This window comes from Chrysemys picta, chromosome 14 (genome assembly GCF_011386835.1).
Source record: "Chrysemys picta bellii isolate R12L10 chromosome 14, ASM1138683v2, whole genome shotgun sequence".
Taxonomy (NCBI): Eukaryota; Metazoa; Chordata; order Testudines; family Emydidae; genus Chrysemys; species Chrysemys picta.
The window spans coordinates 952,106-972,584 of NC_088804.1; the positions used below are offsets into that span (position 1 = coordinate 952,106).

Genomic DNA, 20,479 nt, shown 5'->3' on the forward strand with positions numbered 1-20,479 from the left:
ATGTGTTGACCAGTAAGCCCTGTGGCCTAGGGACTAGAATACTGTCCTGGGACTCAGGAAACCTGGGTTCTTATCCCTAGCTCTGCTACTGGCCTGCTGGGCAAGTCACATCCCTCTCCGTGCCTCGGTTTCCCTTTCTGTACAGTGTGGATAATGACACTGACCTCCTTGGTAACACACTTGGAGATCTACTGAAGAGCTATGCAAGGGGTGGTGTTATATGTTTGAATATTATTAACTTCTTACTGTGTCTGCATGCCCTTGTAACCTCACAGAGGCTGGGGCTGCAGACAAAGGCTTAACTAAAGGTGTTGTTTAGTGGACACTCTTATGTAGGTTTAAACCTGGTCTTTCTCAGGGTACGTCTACACTACGAAATTAGTTCAAATTTATAGAAGCCGGTTTTATTGAAATCGGTTGTATACAGCCGATTGTGTGTGTCCACACAATAAAATGACCGCGTCCACAGTACAAGGCTAGCGTCGACTTCCGGAGCATTGCACTATGGGTAGCTATCCCACAGCTATCCCACAGTTCCCGCAGTCTCCGCCGCCCCTTTGAATTCTGGGTTGAGATCCCAATGCCCGGATGATGCAAAACAGTGTCGCGGGCGGTTCTGGGTACATGTCGTCAGGCCCCTCCCTCCCCCGTCACAGCAACGGCAGACAATAGATTCGCGCCTCTTTACCTGGGTTACCTGGGTTACCTGTGCAGACAACATGGAGCCCGCTCAGCTGAGCTCACCGTCACCATATGTCCTCTGGGTGCCGGCAGACGTGGGACTGCATTGCTACACAGCAGCAGCTGCTAACTGCCTTTTGGCGGTAGACGGTGCAGTAGACTGGTAGCCTTCATCGGCGATCTGGGTGCTGGCAGCCGTGGGGCTTGCCTTTTGGCAGTAAATGGTGTATTACGACTGTTAGCCGTCCTATTACAAGTCGGGTCATCGCACGTTAGCAGAGTCTTTCCTGAGCAGCCAATTGTGCAATAGGCCTGAAGACCATCGTCATACACCGCCCCGTATTTGCTGCCAAGCACCCAGAAAGATGCCGAGGGCTATCAGTCACGCTGCACCGTCGTCTTAAGATGTAAAAAATAGATTTGCTCTGTATTCATTTGCTTCCCCCTCCCTCCGTCAAATCAACGGCCTGCTAAACCCAGGGTTTTCAGTTTAATCTTTGGGGGGGACCATTCTGTGTGACAGTTGTTTGTGTCTCTCCCTGATGCACAGCCACCGTTCTTGATTTTAATTCCCTGTACCTGTACGCCATGTCGTCACTCGGCCCGCCCTCCCTCCTTCCCCTAGTCCGTCAGATACTACGTTTGCGCCACAGCTCAGAGAGCCGAGAAGCGGTTCGCGCCTTTTCTTTGAATTCTGGGTTGAGATCCCAATGCCCGGATGATGCAAAACAGTGTCGCGGGCAGTTCTGGGTACATGTCGTCAGGCCCCTCCCCCCTCGTCACAGCAACGGCAGACAATAGATTCGTGCCTTTTTACCTGGGTTACCTGTGCAGACAACATACCACAGCAAGCATGGAGCCCGCTCAGCTCAGCTGAGCTCACTGTCACCATAAGTCCTCTGGGTGCCGGCAGACGTGGGACTGCATTGCTACACAGCAGCAGCTGCTAACTGCCTTTTGGCGGTAGACGGTGTAGCATGAGTGATAGCCGTGGGGCTGGCAGCCGTAGGGCTGCATTGCACCAGCCCCTTGCAGGCGATGGTATATTATGACTGGTACCCATCGTCGTCATACTGGTATGGCTGTCAATCATGGCCACCTGGGCAGACATGCTACTGTTTTGATGATGATGGTTACCAGTCGTAATATACTATTTTCTGCCAATTGCCCAGTATTGTCTGCTAAGCACCCAGAAGAGGCCGAGGGCGATGCTGGGTGCTGGCGGACGTGGGGCTGGCAGACGTGGGGCTGCATTGCTACACAGCAGCAGCCCCTTGCCTTTTTGCAGATGATGGTATTTTATGACTGGTATCCGTCATCATCATACTGGAGAGGCTATCACTCATGCTGCACCGTCGGCTGCCACCTTAAGATGTAAAAAATAGATTTGTTCTGTATTCATTTGCTTCCCCTTCCTCCGTGAAATCAATGGCCTGCTAAGCCCAGGGTTTCCAGTTTAATCTTTGGGGGGACCATTCTGTGTGACAGTTGTTTGTGTTTCTCCCTGTTCCTGTACCTGTATGCCATGTCGTCACTCGGCCCTCCCTCCCTCCCGCCCTCCCTCCTTCTCCTGGTCCATCAGATACTACTTTCGCGCCTTTTTTCTGACCAGGCGCCATAGCTAGCACTGGGATCATGGAGCCCGCTCAGATCACCGCGGCAATTATGAGCACTATGAACACCACGCGCATTGTCCTGGAGTATATGCAGAGCCAGGACATGCCAAGGCGAAACCCGGACCAGGCGAGGAGGCGATTGCAGTGCAGCGACGAGAGTGATGAGGAAATTGACATGGACATAGACCTCTCACAAGGCACAGGCCCCAGCAATGTGGAAATCATGGTGTCACTGGGGCAGGTTGATGCCGTGGAACGCCGATTCTGGGCCCGGGAAACAAGCACAGACTGGTGGGACCGCATCGTGCTGCAGGTATGGGACGATTCCCAGTGGCTGCGAAACTTTCGCATGCGTAAGGGCACTTTCATGGAACTTTGTGACTTGCTTTCCCCTGCCCTGAAACGCCAGGATACCAAGATGAGAGCAGCCCTCACAGTTGAGAAGCGAGTGGCGATAGCCCTGTGGAAGCTTGCAACGCCAGACAGCTACCGGTCAGTCGGGAATCAATTTGGAGTGGGCAAATCTACGGTGGGGGCTGCTGTGATCCAATTTGCCAGGGCAATGAAAGACCTGGTGATAGCAAGGGTAGTGACTCTGGGCAACGTGCAGTCAATAGTGGATGGTTTTGCTGAAATGGGATTCCCAAACTGTGGTGGGGCCATAGACGGAACCCATATCCCTATCTTGTCACCGGAGCACCAAGCCACCAACTACGTAAACCGCAAGGGGTACTTTTCAATGCTGCTGCAAGCCCTGGTGGATCACAAGGGACGTTTCACCAACATCAACGTGGGATGGCCGGGAAAGGTACATGATGCTCGCGTCTTCAGGAACTCTGCTCTGTTTCGAAAGCTGGAGGAAGGGACTTTCTTCCTGGACCAGAAAGTGACCATTGGCGATGTTGAAATGCCTATCGTGATCCTTGGGGACCCAGCCTACCCCTTAATGCCATGGCTCATGAAGCCGTACACAGGCAGCCTGGACAGGAGTCAGGACCTGTTCAACTACAGGCTGAGCAAGTGCCGAATGGTGGTGGAATGTGCATTTGGACGTTTAAAAGCGCGCTGGCGCTGCTTACTGACTCGCTCAGACCTCAGCGAAAAGAATATCCCCATTGTTATTGCTGCTTGCTGTGCGCTCCACAATATCTGTGAGAGCAAGGGGGAGACCTTTATGGCGGGGTGGGAGGTTGAGGCAACTCGCCTGGCCGCTGATTACGCGCAGCCAGACACCAGGGCGGTTAGAGGAGCACAGCAGGGCGCGGTGCGCATCAGAGAAGCTTTGAAAACGAGTTTTGTGACTGGCCAGGCTACTGTGTGAAACTTCTGTTTGTTTCTCCTTGATGAGCCCTCCAAACCCCCCCCCCCCCCCCGACCCGGTTCACTCTACTTCCCTGTAAACCAACCACCCCACCCCACCCTCCCCTCCCGCTTGCAGAGGCAATAAAGTCATTGTTTTTTCACATTCATGCATTCTTTATTAGTTCCTTACAGAGGTAGGGGGATAATTGCCAAGGTAGCCTGGGATGGGTGGGGGAGGAGGGATGGAAAAGGACACACTGCATTTTAAAACTTTAAGTCTTATTGAAGGCCAGCCTTCTGATGCTTGGGCGATCATCTGGGGTGGAGTGACTGGGTGGACGGAGGCCCCCCCACCGTGTTCTTGGGCGTCTTGGTGAGGAGGCTATCGAACTTGGGGAGGAGGGCTGTTGGTTACACAGGGGCTGTAGCGGCGGTCTCTGCTCCTGCTGCCTTTCTTGCAACTCAATCATACGCTCGAGCATATCAGTTTGATGCTCCAGCAGACGGAGCATTGCCTCTTGCCGTCTGTCTGCAAGCTGACGCCACCTATCGTCTTCAGCCCGCCACTTGCTCTGTTCTTCCCGCGATTCAGCCCGCCACCTCTCCTCTCGTTCATATTGGGCTTTTCTCATCTCCGACATTGACTGCCTCCACGCATTCTGCTGTGCTCTATCAGCCTGGGCGAACATCTGCAGCTCCGTGAACATCTCGTCCCTCGTCCTACGTTTTCTCTTTCTAATGTTCACGAGCCTCTGCGAAGGAGAAACATTTGCAGCTGGCGGAGGAGAAGGGAGAGGTGGTTAAAAAAGACACATTTTAGAGAACAATGGGTACACTCTTTCATTACAAGGTCGCATATTTCGGCTTGCAGGCAGCCATCATAGGCCACAGTGTTTTGGCTTTTTTAACCTTCTTAACATGCGGGAAAGGTTTCAAACAGCAGCGCATTTCCCATATCAAGGATGAATTGGGTTGTCCATTTAAAATGGGGTTTCAATGTAAAAGGAGGGGGCTGCGGTTTCCCGGTTAACATGCGGCACAAACACAAGTAAACCCCCCCCCCCCACACACACACACGATTCTCTGGGATGATCACTTCACCCCTCCCCCCACCGCGTGGTTAACAGCAGGGAACATTTCTGGTCAGAAGAGCAGGAACGGGCGCCTCTGAATGTCCCCTTAATAAAATCACTCCATTTCAACCAGGAGAGCTTTCTGGAGATGTCCCTGGAGGATTTCTGCTCCATCCCCATACACGTTAACAGACTTTTCCAGTAGATGTACTGGCCGCGATTGCCAGGGCAAAGTAATCATTAAACACGCTTGCTTTTTTTTTGTAATGTTTACAAATAGTTACAAAGTTACACTCACCAGAGGTCTCCTGTGTGCCCTGAGGGTCTTGGGTGAGTTCGGGGGTTACTGGTTCCAGGTCCAGGGTGATAAACATATCCTGGCTGTTGGGGAAACCGGTTTCTCCGCTTCCTTGCTGCTGTGAGCTACCTACAGTACCTCCATCCTCATCTTCCTCGTTCCCTGAACCGTCTTCCCTGTGTGTTTCTCCAGTGAGAGAGTCATAGCACACGGTTGGGGTAGTGGTGGCTGCACCCCCTAGGATCGCATGCAGCTCCGCGTAGTAGCGGCAAGTTTGCGGCTCTGCCCCGGACCTTCCGTTTGCTTCTCTGGCTTTGTGGTAAGCTTGCCGTAGCTCCTTAATTTTCACGCGGCACTGCTGTGTGTCCCTGTTATGGCCTCGGTCCTTCATGGCCTTGGAGATCTTTTCTAATACTTTGCCATTTCTTTTACTGCTACGGAGTTCAGCTATCACTGCTTCATCTCCCCATATGGCGAGCAGATCTCGTACCTCCCGTTCGGTCCATGCTGGAGCTCTTTTGCGATCCTGGGAGGACTCCATCACGGTTACCTGTGCTGATGAGCTCTGCGGGGTCACCTGTGCTCTCCACGCTGGGCAAACAGGAAATGAAATTCAAACCTTCGCGGGTCTTTTCCTGTCTACCTGGTCAGTGCATCTGAGTTGAGAGTGCTGTCCAGAGCGGTCACAATGAAGCACTGTGGGATAGCTCCCGGAGGCCAATAACGTCGAATTCCGTCCACACTACCCCAATTCCGACCCGCAAAGACCGGTTTTATCGCTAATCCCCTCGTCAGAGGTGGTGTAAAGAAACCGGTTTAAAGGACCCTTTAAGTCGAAAGAAAGGGCTTCGTTGTGTGGACGTGTCCAGGCTTAATTCGGTTTAATGCTGCTAAAGTCGACCTAAACCCGTAGTGTAGACCAGGCCTCAGTTTAATTACATTGGTAAATTTACAGGCACAAGCTAAACCAGCACAAGCCAGTTTTAAACCTATTGAAGTGCATCCACTCACAAAGTTACACCGGTTTAACTAAACTGTTTTGAAACTAGTTTAAGTGAAATCCGTGCTGTGTGTAGGGCAGTCCCTCATATGTTTGTGTCAGCCAATTGAGAGCTGGGACCTCTGTAGCATTACAACCTAAGGTCCTCCAAAGATTCCCAAAATCCATGGGGGGAGAGGGTGGGAGCCAGGATTTGATATTCCAAATGCAGAAAAACTGTTGTGCTCTCTGCATCATAAAGGAGATGTTACAAGTGAAAACCCTTTTTCTGCTTTGCAATTCACTTTTATGTTGTTACTTGCAGCAGTGTGACACGTTAAAAATAAGTTCCTCCTAGTAGATCTGATTCATTTCCCATGTGAAAACTTTCACTGCAAAATGTATTTTTACCTGCATTGCAGTTTTCTCCTCTGTAACTCCAGCAGCATTCTATCCCCATTTTACAGATGGGGAAACTGAGGCACAGAGTGGCACAGTGACTTGACTTGCTATGTGACCTTGGACAATATCAAAGGCAGGAACCGAACCCAGGAATTCTGACTCCCACTCCAGCGTCCTGTCTACTGGACCTAGCTACTTGGTTCAGTCCACTTATATCATAAATATAGTTAAGTCTGTTTTCTGTTACTGCTAGGAATTATTTTCTCTTCTTTTAGGCTCCAAGGACTACCAGCTGGTCACGTGGTCTCGTGACCAGACGCTGCGGATGTGGCGGGTTGACTCCCAGCTGCAGAGGGTATGCAAAGCGCTTTTGGCGTTGGACTGGGGACAGCATTCTGAAGTGCTAAATTTACCATCGTTTACTTGTATGAAGTGTGACTGATGGCACAAGCTCAGGCACAAGGTCTCTAGATGCCATCCAACCTTCTCACTCACAGCTCAGGCCCCCCAGGATGTGTCTACACTGCACCCTTCTTTCAGCGGCGTGGAGTGTACACGCACAGTCCCCCAGCACAGGTACAGATAGCAGAGTAGACAGTGAGGCACAGCTTAGACCAGTACAGACATACCGGGCTGAGTACATACCGCACATGGTTCTCTACTCACCGTCTACACTACTGTTTATACCCATGCTAGGAGGCCTACACATGTCTGAATGCTGCATGCCTCTCCCGGGGCCCTTCCCCACTGTGGGGAAAGATGCTGGCACGGGGGAAAAGCTCTGATAGCTCCCCTGTGCTGGAGCTCTTTCCCTCCTTCAGGGAAAGACTCCAGCAGCGGGGAAACCTTTCCCCGCTGCTGGAGCCTTTCACTCACATGTGGAGCTGTACACCAGTGTGGATGTGGTGTGCTTTCTCACTGCAGCGTATAGCTATCCATATGGTGTGTAGTGTAGACGGAGCCTAACTCTGACCTGTAATGTACAGCAGGCTGCACTGTGCTCCAGACAAATGTTTGCTAGGCAGGAGGTTTCCCACTGGACATACAGAACCTCGAAGGCTTCACAGGAACAGCAAGGCTGAGTCCTGCTGTAACAGCAGGTGCACTATGAAGTGGTGTTGTCCAGTATCAATGGGAAGGGTTACCAACTACCCCAAGCTAACTGCAGAATCTAAAACTCTCCAGCAGGCATTGCCTCTGCAGTCCCCCGCACACCTGGGCACAGATGGCTCAGTGCTGCAGGAACCCAACCCTCCTAGGGAGTCAAGGCTGAGGCTATGTGCACCCTCTTCTGGCTTGGAATACTAGGTGCAAAGCTCTGACGGGGACCTTGGTCCCAGCTGGCCTCTCTTGCTTTCCGACTTGCGAGGGTAGCGGCTCTTCGACCCATTGCCTCCAGCCAGATCACACTGTGTCCCGTCACTCGTTAGCAGGCAGTTTTGCATGATTTCTGTTAGTTTTCTCCTATGTCCAGACCTGTTGTTTGTATCCCAGGGAGATGCCCATGAGTAAGTCTGGTAATTGCCATGGCAGCATGCTTGTTTGGTCATTACTGTGTCCTTCCCCACATTTGTCTGTCCACTCTCTCCTGTGTCTTGTAAATCCAGGCAGAGAGATCTCTGGGTCTGTTGGCTATTTGTCTGGGCGTTGCCCAGCCCAGTTGGGTTGTGGCCCTTAATTTGGGGCTGCTAGTCCTGACCATAGTGTAAATAACAATGGCAAAAATGCAGAAGTCCTAGTACTGGCTTTAAAAAGCAAAGCAAGGCATGGCACATGATATTCTAGCTCGTACTGATCAGTTTGTCATGGGATGGTATTAGAAAAGTCAAATCTCCTTTATTTTAGAATAAAACTTGGCTAACCACTCATTAATCTATCCCCCTGCTTGCTACATGGGCATGCACACAGAGCCACGTTTGCAAGTGACGGGGGGAAATGTGGTCGAGCAGGCTGGGTGACAAAGGCCAGGCCTCTTCTCTGATGAAAAGCCATGTCTTTCATCACAGGGCGCCGGCAGGAAAGCAGTGCCAGGCTCTTTGAGATGTGGCTGTTGCGCACACGCCCACCTGGTTAATTTAAGCTCCCTGGAGAGATGAGCTGCTGTATCGTTCCTCGTGTATTTTGGGCTGCCTTTGTTTGATCCCTGTGACGCAGCACGTGGGTGTGCTTGTTCTTTTCAGCTGTGCGCTAATGATATCTTGGACGGGGTTGACGAACTCATTGATGGGATTGCCCTCCTGCCTGAGCCGGATAAGACCCTCCACACCCAGGACTCTGAACCCCAGCATAGCTCCGGGCATGCAGACGAGGACGGTGAGAGAAGTTCTTTTGCTATTTGAAACGGAAACCTTTTGGAGGTCATCTCTAAGCCAGTGGTCGTTCGTGCTCTGACTAAGAGACAGACGCATGCCTGCTTAACCGTCCTTGTGGGAGGGTGGCTGCCACGACCCTGGCAAGAAGGGGTCATCCACCTGTGAAAGGAAAAAGTATCCCCAAAAGCAAACCGTTCCTTGTCTCTATTGTTAGTAGCATTGATTTGTATGGTGGTATCGCCTCGGGGTCTTGGGCATGGATCATGGCCCCATCATGCCAGGCCCTGGGCAAAGGCAGACCTAGAAAGGTGGTTCCTGCCCCATGGAGCCTACAATTGAAGTGTAAGACCAGAGACAGCAGGTGGATGCAGACAGGGGGGGAATCCAAGGAAGTTGGTCAGCATGATGGGCAGTGGCTCGGCACAGCGACAGGCTACCCATTGTCAGGGTTTTTGTAGGTATGCCATCCAAGGGTCATTCTAAGAAGGGATCTGAAGGAGGTGAATGAGGTGGCTTGTTGATGTTTGCTGGGAGTGTCTCCTATTCCCAAGGGGCAGCACGAGAGGGCACAATGGCATTTTTCTGCATATGGAACAAATGAGCAGCTGAGGCAGGCGTCAATGTCTCAGCAGGATATAAGTGGTGGAGCTAGGATGGGTTTAGACCGTGACAAGCCCTGCAAGTGAAGACAAGGAATTGGTGTTTTCAGCAGAGAAGGGGCAGCCAGTGGAGGGACGCTAAAGGAGGGGGTGACGTGACCAAAGTGACAGGCTAGGGAAAAGACCTGTGCAGCAGTGTTTTGAAGGATATAAGTGAGGGCAGGATAGGGTTTGCCAAGGCCAGAGTGGAGGAGGTTGCAGCAGTTGAGATGAGGGGCAACATGGGCCTGGATGAGAGATGTAGCTCCTTTTGGAGCTCCCCTCCTCCTAGGCAGGCAGTCTAGAGCCCCAGCAATGGGCATTAAATAACCGGTTCTGTTTCTTTGCAGGTAGGGAAAATGGAAGGGGCTCCAATTCGGCAGGGTCCCAAAGCAGCAGGCCTGATTCTCCTTTTTGGCAAAGACCAAAACCCTTCTGGGCAAGCTAGCAAAAGGGCAAATGCAAACGCCTGTCCCCATGTCTCACCTCAGCCAGCTAACCCATGCGAAATGTATTAGCAGGAGTATTGTAAGCAAGACACAAGAAGTAATTCTTCCGCTCTACTCCACGCTGATTAGGCCTCAGCTGGAGTATTGTGTCCAGTTCTGGGCGCCACATTTCAGGAAAGATGTGAACAAATTTGAGAGAGTCCAGAGAAGAGCAACAAAAATGATTAAAAGTCTAGAAAACATGAGGAAAGATTGAAAAAATTGGATTTGTTTTCAAGTACATAAAAGATTGTTACAAGGAGGAGGGAGAAAAATTGTTGTTCTTAAACTCTGAGGATAGGACAAGAAGCAATGGGGTTAAATTGCAGCAAGGGCAGTTTAGGTTGGACATTAGGAAAAACTTCCTAACTGTCAGTGGTTAAGCACTGGAATAAATTGCCTAGGGGGGTTGTGGAATCTCCATCACTGGAGATTGGACAAACACCTGTCAGTGATGGTTTAGAATAGATAATACTTAGCCCTGTTACGAGTGCAGGGGACTGCTAGATGACCTCTCGAGGTCCCTTCCAGTTCTATGATTCTATGAAATACAGCACCTCTTGTCCTAGTCTAGAGCACCCTTAACGAGCTATGGCCATGGCTCTCTCCTCCTGACCTGACAGCTCATGCGCCTTTATGTGCTCTCTTGTCTCTCCCTGCAACTAAGAGTTAACCCTTCTGCTGCCCAGCTGGGCATGGGATACGTTCACCCTGTCAAAATTGCTGCATCAGTTTCCATTTGATTCAAGTTTTTAAGCTTTCCTTTGCAGCCATGAGGGCTGGATTTTTTTGTTTTAAGCAGAGAGTAGATTCTGCAGTAAATGCTGTGGCCACAGGATCAAAGAACATGCGAGTCCTGGCTGTTTTGTTTGGCCCTTCCCAGCCGAAAACTGTTGTGAAGAGTTGATGTGTGCAGTTAAACACTCGCTGCTGTTCACCCCGACGCAGCTGCATTTCAGCAGTGGACGAAGGAATCCTATGTTAACATTTGTACAGCGTTTTGGGATGCTTGAGGAGAACAATGCTTTGTAAATAAGACCCAAGCCCTCCTCCCTCAATATAAAACAATGTCCACAGTCTGTTTGACAATTCGAGGTCCTTAGGAATCCAGATGACTATGCAGGCTCCTGAGGATTAGACACTAGACCAATGGGGAGGCGGAAGAGAAGTCATCTCCCCTCCCAAACTTCCCATGCCAGGGAACTGCAGTGGTGATGTGTTAGAGGATTAGAGGAGTGTCTTCTGTTCAGGAAATGATCACCTTCTTCCTTGAGAGCCACTGGCCTTTCTCAGGCCCCTATTGCAAGGCATCTAAGCACTATAATAAAATCCCAAATACTAATTAACAGCTAAGAGACCCACCCAGCCAAATACAACAGCCAAAAATATCTGGTCCAGAGGCTAATCCAAGAATTCTCACGGAAACCTCCCACAAAGGGAGCAGTTCCCAGCATGGGAAATGAAAGGGGGAATAGATGAAAAAAATACCAGGGACAAGAATAGGCCAGCAGAATTAACTAGGACTTGCCTCATGCCCTAAAAACAGCCTCTGGCAGAGACCACAGCAGATCTCTTGTGAAGGTCATTCCACAATCAAGATCTGGCCATCATGTGGTACCTACCCTTGATGCGGTGCTGACTAAGTGTACAGTCGACCTAAGCCAGACAACCATAATGGTCAGGAAAGGCCACGGGAAGAGGTACAATAATATATCGCCAAAGCCTCTAAAACTCTCACTGAGTTTTGCCTTGCCCACGCTTCCTGATTTCCCATTGTGTCACCTCAGTCATTTAAAAAGAAGAACCGGAGGTGCCACAAGTACTCCGGTTCTTCTTTCTGCGGATACAGACTAACACGGCTGCTACTCTGAAACCTGTCAGTCATTTAAATGTCTTTTGGCCTTGCAAGGCTATTACTGGCCTTCAGGAAGAACTACCTAGAGTGCTTATGGGCGTATAGCCCATCCTCCTGCTGGGAGAATGAGTGAGGTGTAAGAGTCTGTCTCCTTTCTAATGGACAGAGCCTGCTCTCTGTGGCTGCCTGCTGTGGGGAGTGGCTATCTCAGAATGGTGGCCAAGCTAGCGCCATCCCTGTGTAAACATGGAGAGGCAGGAGGCCCCAGCTCAGGAGAAGGGAATCTTCCTCCTATTTGCATGCTTTAGCTGTCAGACAGGCCACGTGAGCAGTAGAGCTGGCTGCTAGATGTACGCGTTTAGATGTGCACACTTTAGAGGGTGTCCTAAAGCCATCAGACTTGGTCTCTCTTGGAGCAGGTGCAGGGGTGAATACCAAAGTGCAGAGCCCTTGCTAGGAGCCAGGAGCTACAGTTCTGCTAATATCGTGTGGGAGGGTCTCTCTTGAGTAGGCAGGGCCCAAGCAAGTTAGGCCTTTGTAGATTAAAATCAAGCCTTAAACTCCACCTGGAAAGTAGCGAGCAGCTGGCCATGTTTTGCAAAGGATGGGCTCTCCAGGGCCCCATCCAGCCTGCGGTCCTTCCCACTGGCTTCAGAGAGTGTTGTCCGTCTGGCCCAAGGGCTGGACCCAGATCCCAGACAGCTGAGTGGTACTCATGGTCACATGCTCTTTGATGGGTGTGTGCCTGTTGCCGTGGGCACCTTGCGCACCAGGAGATTGGCGGGTCCCCTGAAGCTTTTCTTTCACATTCTGCCTCAGCCTGTTTGTTTTCCGTTTCTCCTGCCAGCTTTAAAGGAAGACTTCCAGAACGACCTCCTGGTGGGAAGAAAATCAGACCAGCTGGGGTTGCCGCAGACCCTGCAGCAGGAGTTTTCCCTGATCAACGTGCAGATCCGAAACGTCAATGTGGAGGTAGAGGGAAAATTTCCTCCTGCTGACAGCAGGGGACGCGGGCAGGACTGGATCACCCAGTGTCTTGTGCTGGGGACCCTCTCCGAGCACTATGAGGCTGATTGCTTTAAACAACACTTACGTTGGGCTATGGATGCAGGACGTTCCCCAGGCCAATGGTAGGATAATCCCAGGTCACGGTACAGGGGTGGGAGGTGCAGGTATTTCTAGGCCACAGATGCACAGGGTGGCAGAGGGGTGGGGAGGTATTTCCCAGGCCACAGCTACGATCTCGCTGTAGCTCTTAAGTGGCAGACTGGGGAAATCTCTGCCTGGAAGGAAGTCGCTGTAAGAAGTTCGCCAGTGCTGATGTTGGATTCCAGGTGGGGTGATGGGGTGATTCCGAATGGCTGAAGCCCTGAAGTGCGCTGGGAGCTCATTCTTTTGCTGGGAGTCAGTGTTGCCCCTCGTGATGTTTTGTAAGCGTGAGGCACGAGTGCCGGCCTGAGCTCAAGTTTAAAACCTATGATTGGGGGCCCCTAATGAGGAGGAAGGCGGGGAGCCCTGGAGCTCCTTCTGCTCCACCTCTCCCACCCCCCAGTTGGTAGTTCTGGAAGCAGCCAGGGAGAGCCTTGGGGTCCCTCTCTCCTACCTAGCAGGCCAGGTGCACTGAACTGGATGAGCCCCAGAGCCCAGCATCATCATTACTTGCATTATAGTGGAGCTCGGAGGCTCCAACAGAAATCAGAGCCCCATTGTGCAAGGTGCTGTATGTGTGCACCTAATGAAAGACAGCCCTCATCCCAAAGAGTTTATCATCTTAATAGACAGGACAAAGGGCCGGAGGGGAAACTGAGGCACGGAGTGACTTGCTTCAGGTCTCATATCAGGACAGTGGCAGAATCGGGAGTAGAGCCCAGGAGTCAAGTCCAGCTCTGTGCCCTAGCCATTAGGCCACGCTGCCTCTCGGGGATTGGACTCTCCCTTACACAGCAAGCTCCGGTTTGTATATGGTGCCTGCCAGGAGGAGACATCGCTGTGTGGCTTAGGGGAGAGCTCTGGAGCAGCTGACTTGGTAGGTGGTGGTTACAGGGTTTGTCTGGCAGGTGCTGCTGTTGACCTCTTGGAGCCAAAGGGCCAGGCTCTCCGGAGGGGGTGCATAGGGTTAACCCACTAAACGAGGAGCTGCCCAGTGACATGGGATGGACTGAGAAGGCCATATTTAGAATGGATACTCCCAATTCCTGCCTGAAGCTTCCACCGCAGAGTGGGCTGTCTCGGTGCAAAGCTGGGAAGTGCTGAGCCAATCCCCCATTTGTGTCTGGAGTTTCTGCTATCTCTGTGTTTGCAGCCCCTGTGCACAGTGTGCATTGCAGCCTGGTGGGACCTCTGCAGAGGGACCAGCCCCTTGTGGCAGATTTCAGCCACCATATGGCTAAAGGCCCTGGGAGGTCTGCGTCAGAAGTGGTTGCTTTTCCTTTCGCAGATGGACGCTGTGAATCGCAGCTGCACAGTGTCTGTGCACTGTGGCAACCAGAGAGTCAAGATGCGGGTGATGTTCCCTGTGCAGTATCCCAATAATGCTGCACCCTCCTTCCAGTTTGCCCCCACTACCACTATCAGCTCCACAATGAAGGCAAAGCTGCTGAAGGTAGGGATGTGTGCGTGCGCAGGGAGGGGGGTGCACTCTGCATCTGGTATGTGGAGCCCAGATGCAGTGACATGTTCGACTGCTCAAGTCCAGGAAGGGGACACTGAGGGCTGAATGTGACTTGCAGATGTATTTTAGGCCTCCTGGGCTGAGTTTTCTTGACCGTTTCACATGAGTAGTTAAGGTCTGTTTTTCACCTGGTGTGTAACTTGCACCAACACAACATACGTGCTGTCGGATTTCCTCGCGGTGTGTATATGACACGAGGAAACCAACAGGAGGGCTTCCCCAGGTTCTCAAACAGATACACCCCACACCCTGCTGCTACAATAACAGCCCAGAAAAATGCCCTCTATCCCAGGTACCCAGAGATCGCAGGGCTTAGCTGGGATATTGCTACCGATCACTTTGGCCGCTGCTTCCTCATTAAGCCCTTCTAAAGCTCAGCTGGGCTCGTTTTTTACCCGCCGCCCTTTTTTAAAATGTAGGGTTGAGCTGAGTTTTCTGGATAATTTTTGTAGGGCTCCTACTAATCCCTCATCTTCTCCCTGCTCCAAGGCTGGCTGCCTATGCGGGGTCCGCACTTGGCTTCCAGCTGCTGAAATTCTTTTTCCAGAAGCGAGAGCTGCCTTCCCCCTGGTGCTGCTGTAAGGAGCAGAGGTCTGCGTCCCAGGGGTCACTGTCCTGCTTGGAATCTGGGAGAGGAGGAGAAGTAGAGGGGGCCCAGTACCAAGAGGAAGCAGATCTTAAACATGCCAACCTTGGCCTAGATCTCCCAGATCTTCATGACAAAGTGAGGAGGGCCAGGTCCTAGATAAAAGTACCACTTTATGTAGGACCTAGAGGAAAAACGGTGATCCAGATGCATCCCTGGTGCAAGTGTATTCATTGACTTCATTGGGCATACACCAGGGATGCTGTTGGCCCATGGCAGTGTGTTCTGCTGGCAGTGTTTGAAGCCTCACTAGGGGAATAATCCATGTTTGCTGAGTGGAGGGGGCAAACTAGGGACGAGCGGTTATTATCAAAGGGTAGGCTGAGAGCAGTAAGATTTAAAGGATTCCCGGGATTGTTAACGTCTGTCTGTCTTAAGTACTTCTCTGTCTCCCATCAGTGTAGTATCTGAGCACCTTACTGGACTTATCCTCACACACCCCTGGGAGGCAGTGGATCTGCAGCAGAACTAGGAGTTGAACCTGAGCCTCCCAGCCATGTTCATTTATTATTTATCATTTATTATAGCACAGGGATTGGCAACCTTTGGCACGCGGCCCCTCAGGGAAATCCACTGGCTGGGATGGTTTGTTTACCTGCAGCATCCGCAGGTTTGGGTGCTCGCAGCTCCCACTGGCCGCGGTTTGCCGTTCCAGGACAATAGGGGCTGCGGGAAGCGGTGCGGGCTGAGGGATGTGCTGGCTGCCGCTTCTTGCAGCCCTCATTGGCCTGGAATGGCGAACCGCAGCCAGTGGGAGCCGCGATCGGCCGATGCTGCAGGTAAACAAACCGTCCTGGCCCGCCAGCGGATTTCCCTGATGGGCCGCATGCCAAAGGTTGCCGATGAAGCCGGATCCCACTGCATTAGGCACTGTACAAACCCCGAACAAAAAGAAACTCTGCCCCAAAAGGCTTCCTTCCCAATGAATAGCACGGCGTGTTTCTGTAGCACCTTTATTGCAGGGGTCTGCAGCATGAGCTGATGTAATCTTTGTCACCACTGGGCAGTGGGTCAGTATCCCCCCTTGCTTTATGGACAGGGAAATAAGCACAGAATAGCTGTGACTTAGCCAAGGCTACACAGCACATCCGTGGCAGAGCCAGTAACCGATTCCAGTGATCTAATAGCCAGTGCTGTGCCTTAACATGACAACCCTTCTCAAAGCAGAGCGCGGGTCAGTTTGCCTATATTGAGGGCTCCAGGAGGTGTTCCTGGGCCTCCAGACTCACGGTATGGACTCTGGCAGCCCAGCTGCTTTGCAGATGAAGAGCTAGTGGGGAGGTGTGGTCATGGGTAAGATGACCCAAGCTGCATCTTGTGCCTGTTCCAGATTCTGAACGACACTTCCCTGCAGAAGGTGAAGCGGAACCAGAGCTGCCTGGAGCCTTGCCTGCGTCAGCTGGTCTCCTACCTGGAGTCCGTTGTGGTAGGAAGGATTGCACGCTTTTCCTGCTTTCCTCCTCTCCCTACACCTTCTGCCTTGTCAGACACCCCGTGTGCCATTGGTGACCTCTGAGATGCGGCCTGTGTAGATGTTTGGTAAATGGGGGGGGGGGGGGGAGGGCAAATTGAGCATGTGATTGAATGTACGCAGTTCTCAAAATCAGACCCTGAGTATTTGCTCCCTGAGTTCAGAAGTTTGAGGTGTCTCCTGGCTTTGTACTCCCAGCCTGTGCCAACACAGGGCGCTGCAGGGAAGTGTGGAGGAGGTCTAGCTGCGGGGGAACTTACAGCTACTCTCCTTCCAATAGGTGTCACTGGGGGGCCTGGCAGGGGAGTACTGGTTGCGGAGGGAGAGCTGGCTCTGGGAAATTGTCATGCAGGAGAAGCTATAGAGAGCTGAAATATTAACTCTTGTTTGGGCTGGTGGCTTCAGGACATGGGGTCAGGCTCTGGGCTCTGACTGAAAGATCCTTCCACCCTTCTTCAAGGAACCTACAGGTTTTTTCTTTAAACAAAGCTAGTGAGTTGGGTTTGAGCTAAGCATGCGCTCTGCAGAGCCCATGCCCTCACGTTCTCTAGGGACGTCATTACAGGCAGGCTGGCCCTGTGCCAGGTGCTGTCCCCCCTTGGCTCAGCCAGGGCACGTTTGTCTGAGGCCCCTGGTTTGTCTGCATTGCAATGCTGGGAGCAGGTTAGTTCCCAGGGAAGCTTGGGGGTTTCTTCCTGGGTTTCCGCAGGTTTGGGTTTTATTTACTTCTTGGTGTCCGATGCGGCTTGGGCCAGACACCACCATCTAGAACAAATTATATCAGTCCTCATCTGCAGCAGCTCTGCTATCCCATCCCTGCCTCAGCCTCCACCCCATACACACAGCGCTCTGACCTGCAGCTCCTGCAGGTCCATTCCTGCCCTCCCAACACCCAGCTCGGCTGGTGCCCCTCAGGCCTGACCTGCGGCATGCCTGCTGTTCCAGTGGTGGTCCCCCTTAAAGAGACATTGGTCACGTTGAGTTGTGTGGCAGCATGGTGCATGGGACATGTAGCTAAGCCAAGCTCCCCCGTCTGTTACATGTTGCTATGACGGAGTCCAGAGTCTGAAGGCCAAACCCTCTGTGCCTCTGAGACCGTTGGGTTTTTGAGCTCTTAACCTCCACTTTCTTGCTCAAGGCAGCCATGAAACCAAAGGAAGGTGGGTCAGCAACTCTTCAAAGGCTCTGTGAGCTGAGCAGGGGAAGGAGTCCAAGCAGTGAACACACCCACTGCAGAGCAGAAACCACTCCATGTGCTTGGCCTCTTCGGGCTTGCAGGACAAGAGGTTGCCATGGAGCCAGCCTGTGTTGCGGGTCACAGGTCTGTGAGGAGAGCTTTCCTCCAAGACTTGCAGCATGATCTTGGGTAACTTCTGTTTCAGAACCAGGAGGACAGCACCTCCAGCAACCCCTATGCTCTGACAAACACCGTAACACCACCGTTGCCCACCTTCGCCCGAGTATCTAATGCCTACGGCTCCTACCAGGATTCCAACATCCCATTTCCACGGACCTCTGGAGCCAGGTTCTGTGGTGCAGGTTGGTCTGACGTCTGGTTTAGAACCCTCCACCAAGGGATCAGTTAGCTGATCTGCCTGCTGGAGATCCCCCCCGGACAGTGGGCATTCGCCCTGGAGCAAAGGCAGGCTTTTGTCTCTGGCCCCCCCAGCCGATAGGGGGCGAGATTAGAGTGCTGTCAGAGTTCTGTAGGAATCGCACTAGTTCGCAGCTCCTCTTGGGCCATGTTGTGGGTGGTCTTTGGTATGTGAAACTGGGAGACGAAGAAGAGCTGAAAATATCTAGAGCCACCTGCTGGCCTGGAGGTGCTGCTACCTGTCAGGGATAGGGGGTTTCTGGCCATGTCTTGGGCATGAACACAACCCCCTCTCCAGCAGCAAGTGGGCATCTGCATGCCTCCCCTGCCCCATCTGTGGCACAGCACCCTGGCTCCTCCCCAGGGCAAACTGCTGCGTGTGTTTTGGCTCCCTGACCCACTTGTCACCTAGCTCCTGTGACTGGGGCTGGTGGGAGAGCTGCCCTTCCCCTCCCCCAGGTTGAACCCTTGCACACTGGTACCTTCATTCCCAGCAGTAAGCTCCCAGCATGCCAGCTGGGAGCCTGTCTGTTAGTAACTCCTGCTGCCCAGTAACCCCTCACTCCTCGTCGGGAAGTGAGGGCACGGTCTTTAATAACCAGCTTCCCAGGAGGGTGTGTGCCAGGTAATGACCTTCTCAAGGAGCAGATTAGGGCCTGTTTAAGCTCTGGAATCATGGAAAGTTGCTTCAGATGCAAGAGCAACTCTCCAGGGCCCTGCCTGCATTCCGGTTTGAAAATCTTGTGTGGCAGGGGTAATAAAACCCATGTAACGCGGCCACACTCGTTTCACAGGACGAAGTGAAGCAGGTTAATCCAGGCAGGTTGGATCTGTTAAGACTGCTGTGCCGTGCTGGCAGGCAGGGTGTACTGGGCTGCAGAAGGTTGTTGGGGGCAATACCGAGTGGGCGTAGACTTGCACGTACTTCACATGTACCATCTCTCTCTTCATCTTGTGCTGGGCCTACACTGCAAGTCTGAACAGTGAGAGCAGCTCCTCTCTGTCTAGTTATTTATACCACACTCCTCACTGGGGTATCCGAGTGCTTGACAAATGTCAGTGCAGAGTTACAGCTCAAGGACAGGGCTTCGCCTTCTCCCTCTCCTCTCCTTGGAGCTAGTTCTTAGGAGCTGACGGATTGAAAAGCTGGGCTCTTTATTTTGATGGGTTCAGGGAAGTAGATTTGGCTTGAGAAAAATCAGATTGTCTGGATGGGGTTTACAGACGAGGGGAGAGTGGCTGGGCTGGTTTGTGGGCATCCCGCCACGTGCCTCATTACTGTTGGTGGGGTTTGTGTGCCTTAACTCCACAGGCATCACTGTGAAAGCTACCCCTTAGGGCAGGGGAAAGGGCTGCGAATGTTCAAATCCTATCTGCTCTGAATGGGGTTTTATGTCCTGTCTCCACAGGTTACCTGGTATATTTCACAAGACCCATGACAATGCACCGTGCAGTCTCTCCTACAGAACCTACTCCCAGGTGAGCACAAAGTCATGCACTTGAGCAAAGCCTGTAAAATCCCCCTAGATTAAACCGGTGAATGGATTTGCCAGTGACTGGAGCTAAGGGCTAGAGACTGGGAGGACAGCAGCTGCTGAGCCACTGGCTTTCAGTAAGTTCTGTCGCTAGTGCATTGGTCTCAGGGAGTATAAGAACTCAGAGATGCTGGCCGCTTGCTTCAGCTGAGCTTTCCCGTGTTAATACATGCCAGAAATAACAGTGGTGCCAGGCTAGTGACATGCTCTAGCTGGAACTCTCGTGGTGGTTTGCCAAGGGTAAGTTACTGAAAGCTTGTTCTCTTCTTTGGCAGATCTCTGTCGGCTTTATCGGCCTATCACAGCGGCCTGATCACACCGATGAAGATCCGTACGGAGACCCCAGGCAATCTGCGCTTGTACAGTGGGAGTCCCACCCGCAGTGAGAAGGAGCAGGTCTCCATCAGCTCCTTCTACTACAAGGAGAGGGTAAGGGAAAACCTTTCCCAATGCCTGTAACAACTTGCCTTCCTTCTCTCTAGCCCATTAGCATCACTGTCCTTAACCACATACATTATTGTCTGCGGAGCTTCTTCGTTCTACCAGGGAAGCATTCCCTTATGAGCCGCTCCGCTAAAAAGTCACCATGGCTTGGCTCCTTTGTGTTGTTTCTCTGTCCATTGATTGCTCCTCCGTTTTGACTGGCCCATTTATTTCAGCTTCCCTCTGAACTTGCTGTTTGTTGGACTGATTCCCTTGCTGTAGGTAGGCCTAGCATAACTAAGGCGCTCCCAGTGCTGCTGAACGCAGAGCTCCTACTAGCAATGTCTGTGGAGCCTCCGGAGCAAGGATCTCCGTAACCAGTTGGCCTGTGTCTGCTTTCCCTGACATACTCCAGGGTAAAGAACCAGGCCTCTGGCACTGGCTCATTGAGAAACTCCAGGAGGAGCTGCCTCCATTTCTAGATGGGTTGTCAGT

The 20,479-nt window shown here is 52.1% G+C and overlaps 2 protein-coding genes across 6 annotated transcripts in view; one reads left to right on the forward strand and one right to left on the reverse strand.

Moving 5' to 3' along the window:
• Positions 1-20,479, forward strand: part of WDR59 (WD repeat domain 59) — a 107,598-nt gene that overhangs the window by 28,398 nt on the left and 58,721 nt on the right. For all 5 annotated transcript variants that reach the window (XR_010592640.1, XM_065567449.1, XM_065567451.1 and 2 more), the window contains 8 exons: positions 6,627-6,706; positions 8,532-8,664; positions 12,492-12,616; positions 14,082-14,246; positions 16,292-16,387; positions 17,815-17,971; positions 19,436-19,505; positions 19,837-19,990. Coding sequence is in view for 4 of the 5 variants with exons in the window: in XM_065567449.1 (XP_065423521.1) it covers positions 6,627-6,706; positions 8,532-8,664; positions 12,492-12,616; positions 14,082-14,246; positions 16,292-16,387; positions 17,815-17,971; positions 19,436-19,505; positions 19,837-19,990 (980 nt within the window). In the remaining variant the exon portion in view is untranslated. The remainder of the gene's footprint in view (positions 1-6,626; positions 6,707-8,531; positions 8,665-12,491; positions 12,617-14,081; positions 14,247-16,291; positions 16,388-17,814; positions 17,972-19,435; positions 19,506-19,836; positions 19,991-20,479) is intronic.
• Positions 3,752-5,655, reverse strand: LOC135975656 (mediator of RNA polymerase II transcription subunit 15-like). The gene is made up of 2 exons (XM_065567454.1): positions 4,971-5,655; positions 3,752-4,374 (listed from the first exon to the last, which is right to left on the reverse strand). Exons 1-2 carry the CDS (start codon positions 5,509-5,511, stop codon positions 3,872-3,874), a joined length of 1,044 nt encoding a protein of 347 aa, XP_065423526.1. The 5' UTR covers positions 5,512-5,655; the 3' UTR covers positions 3,752-3,871.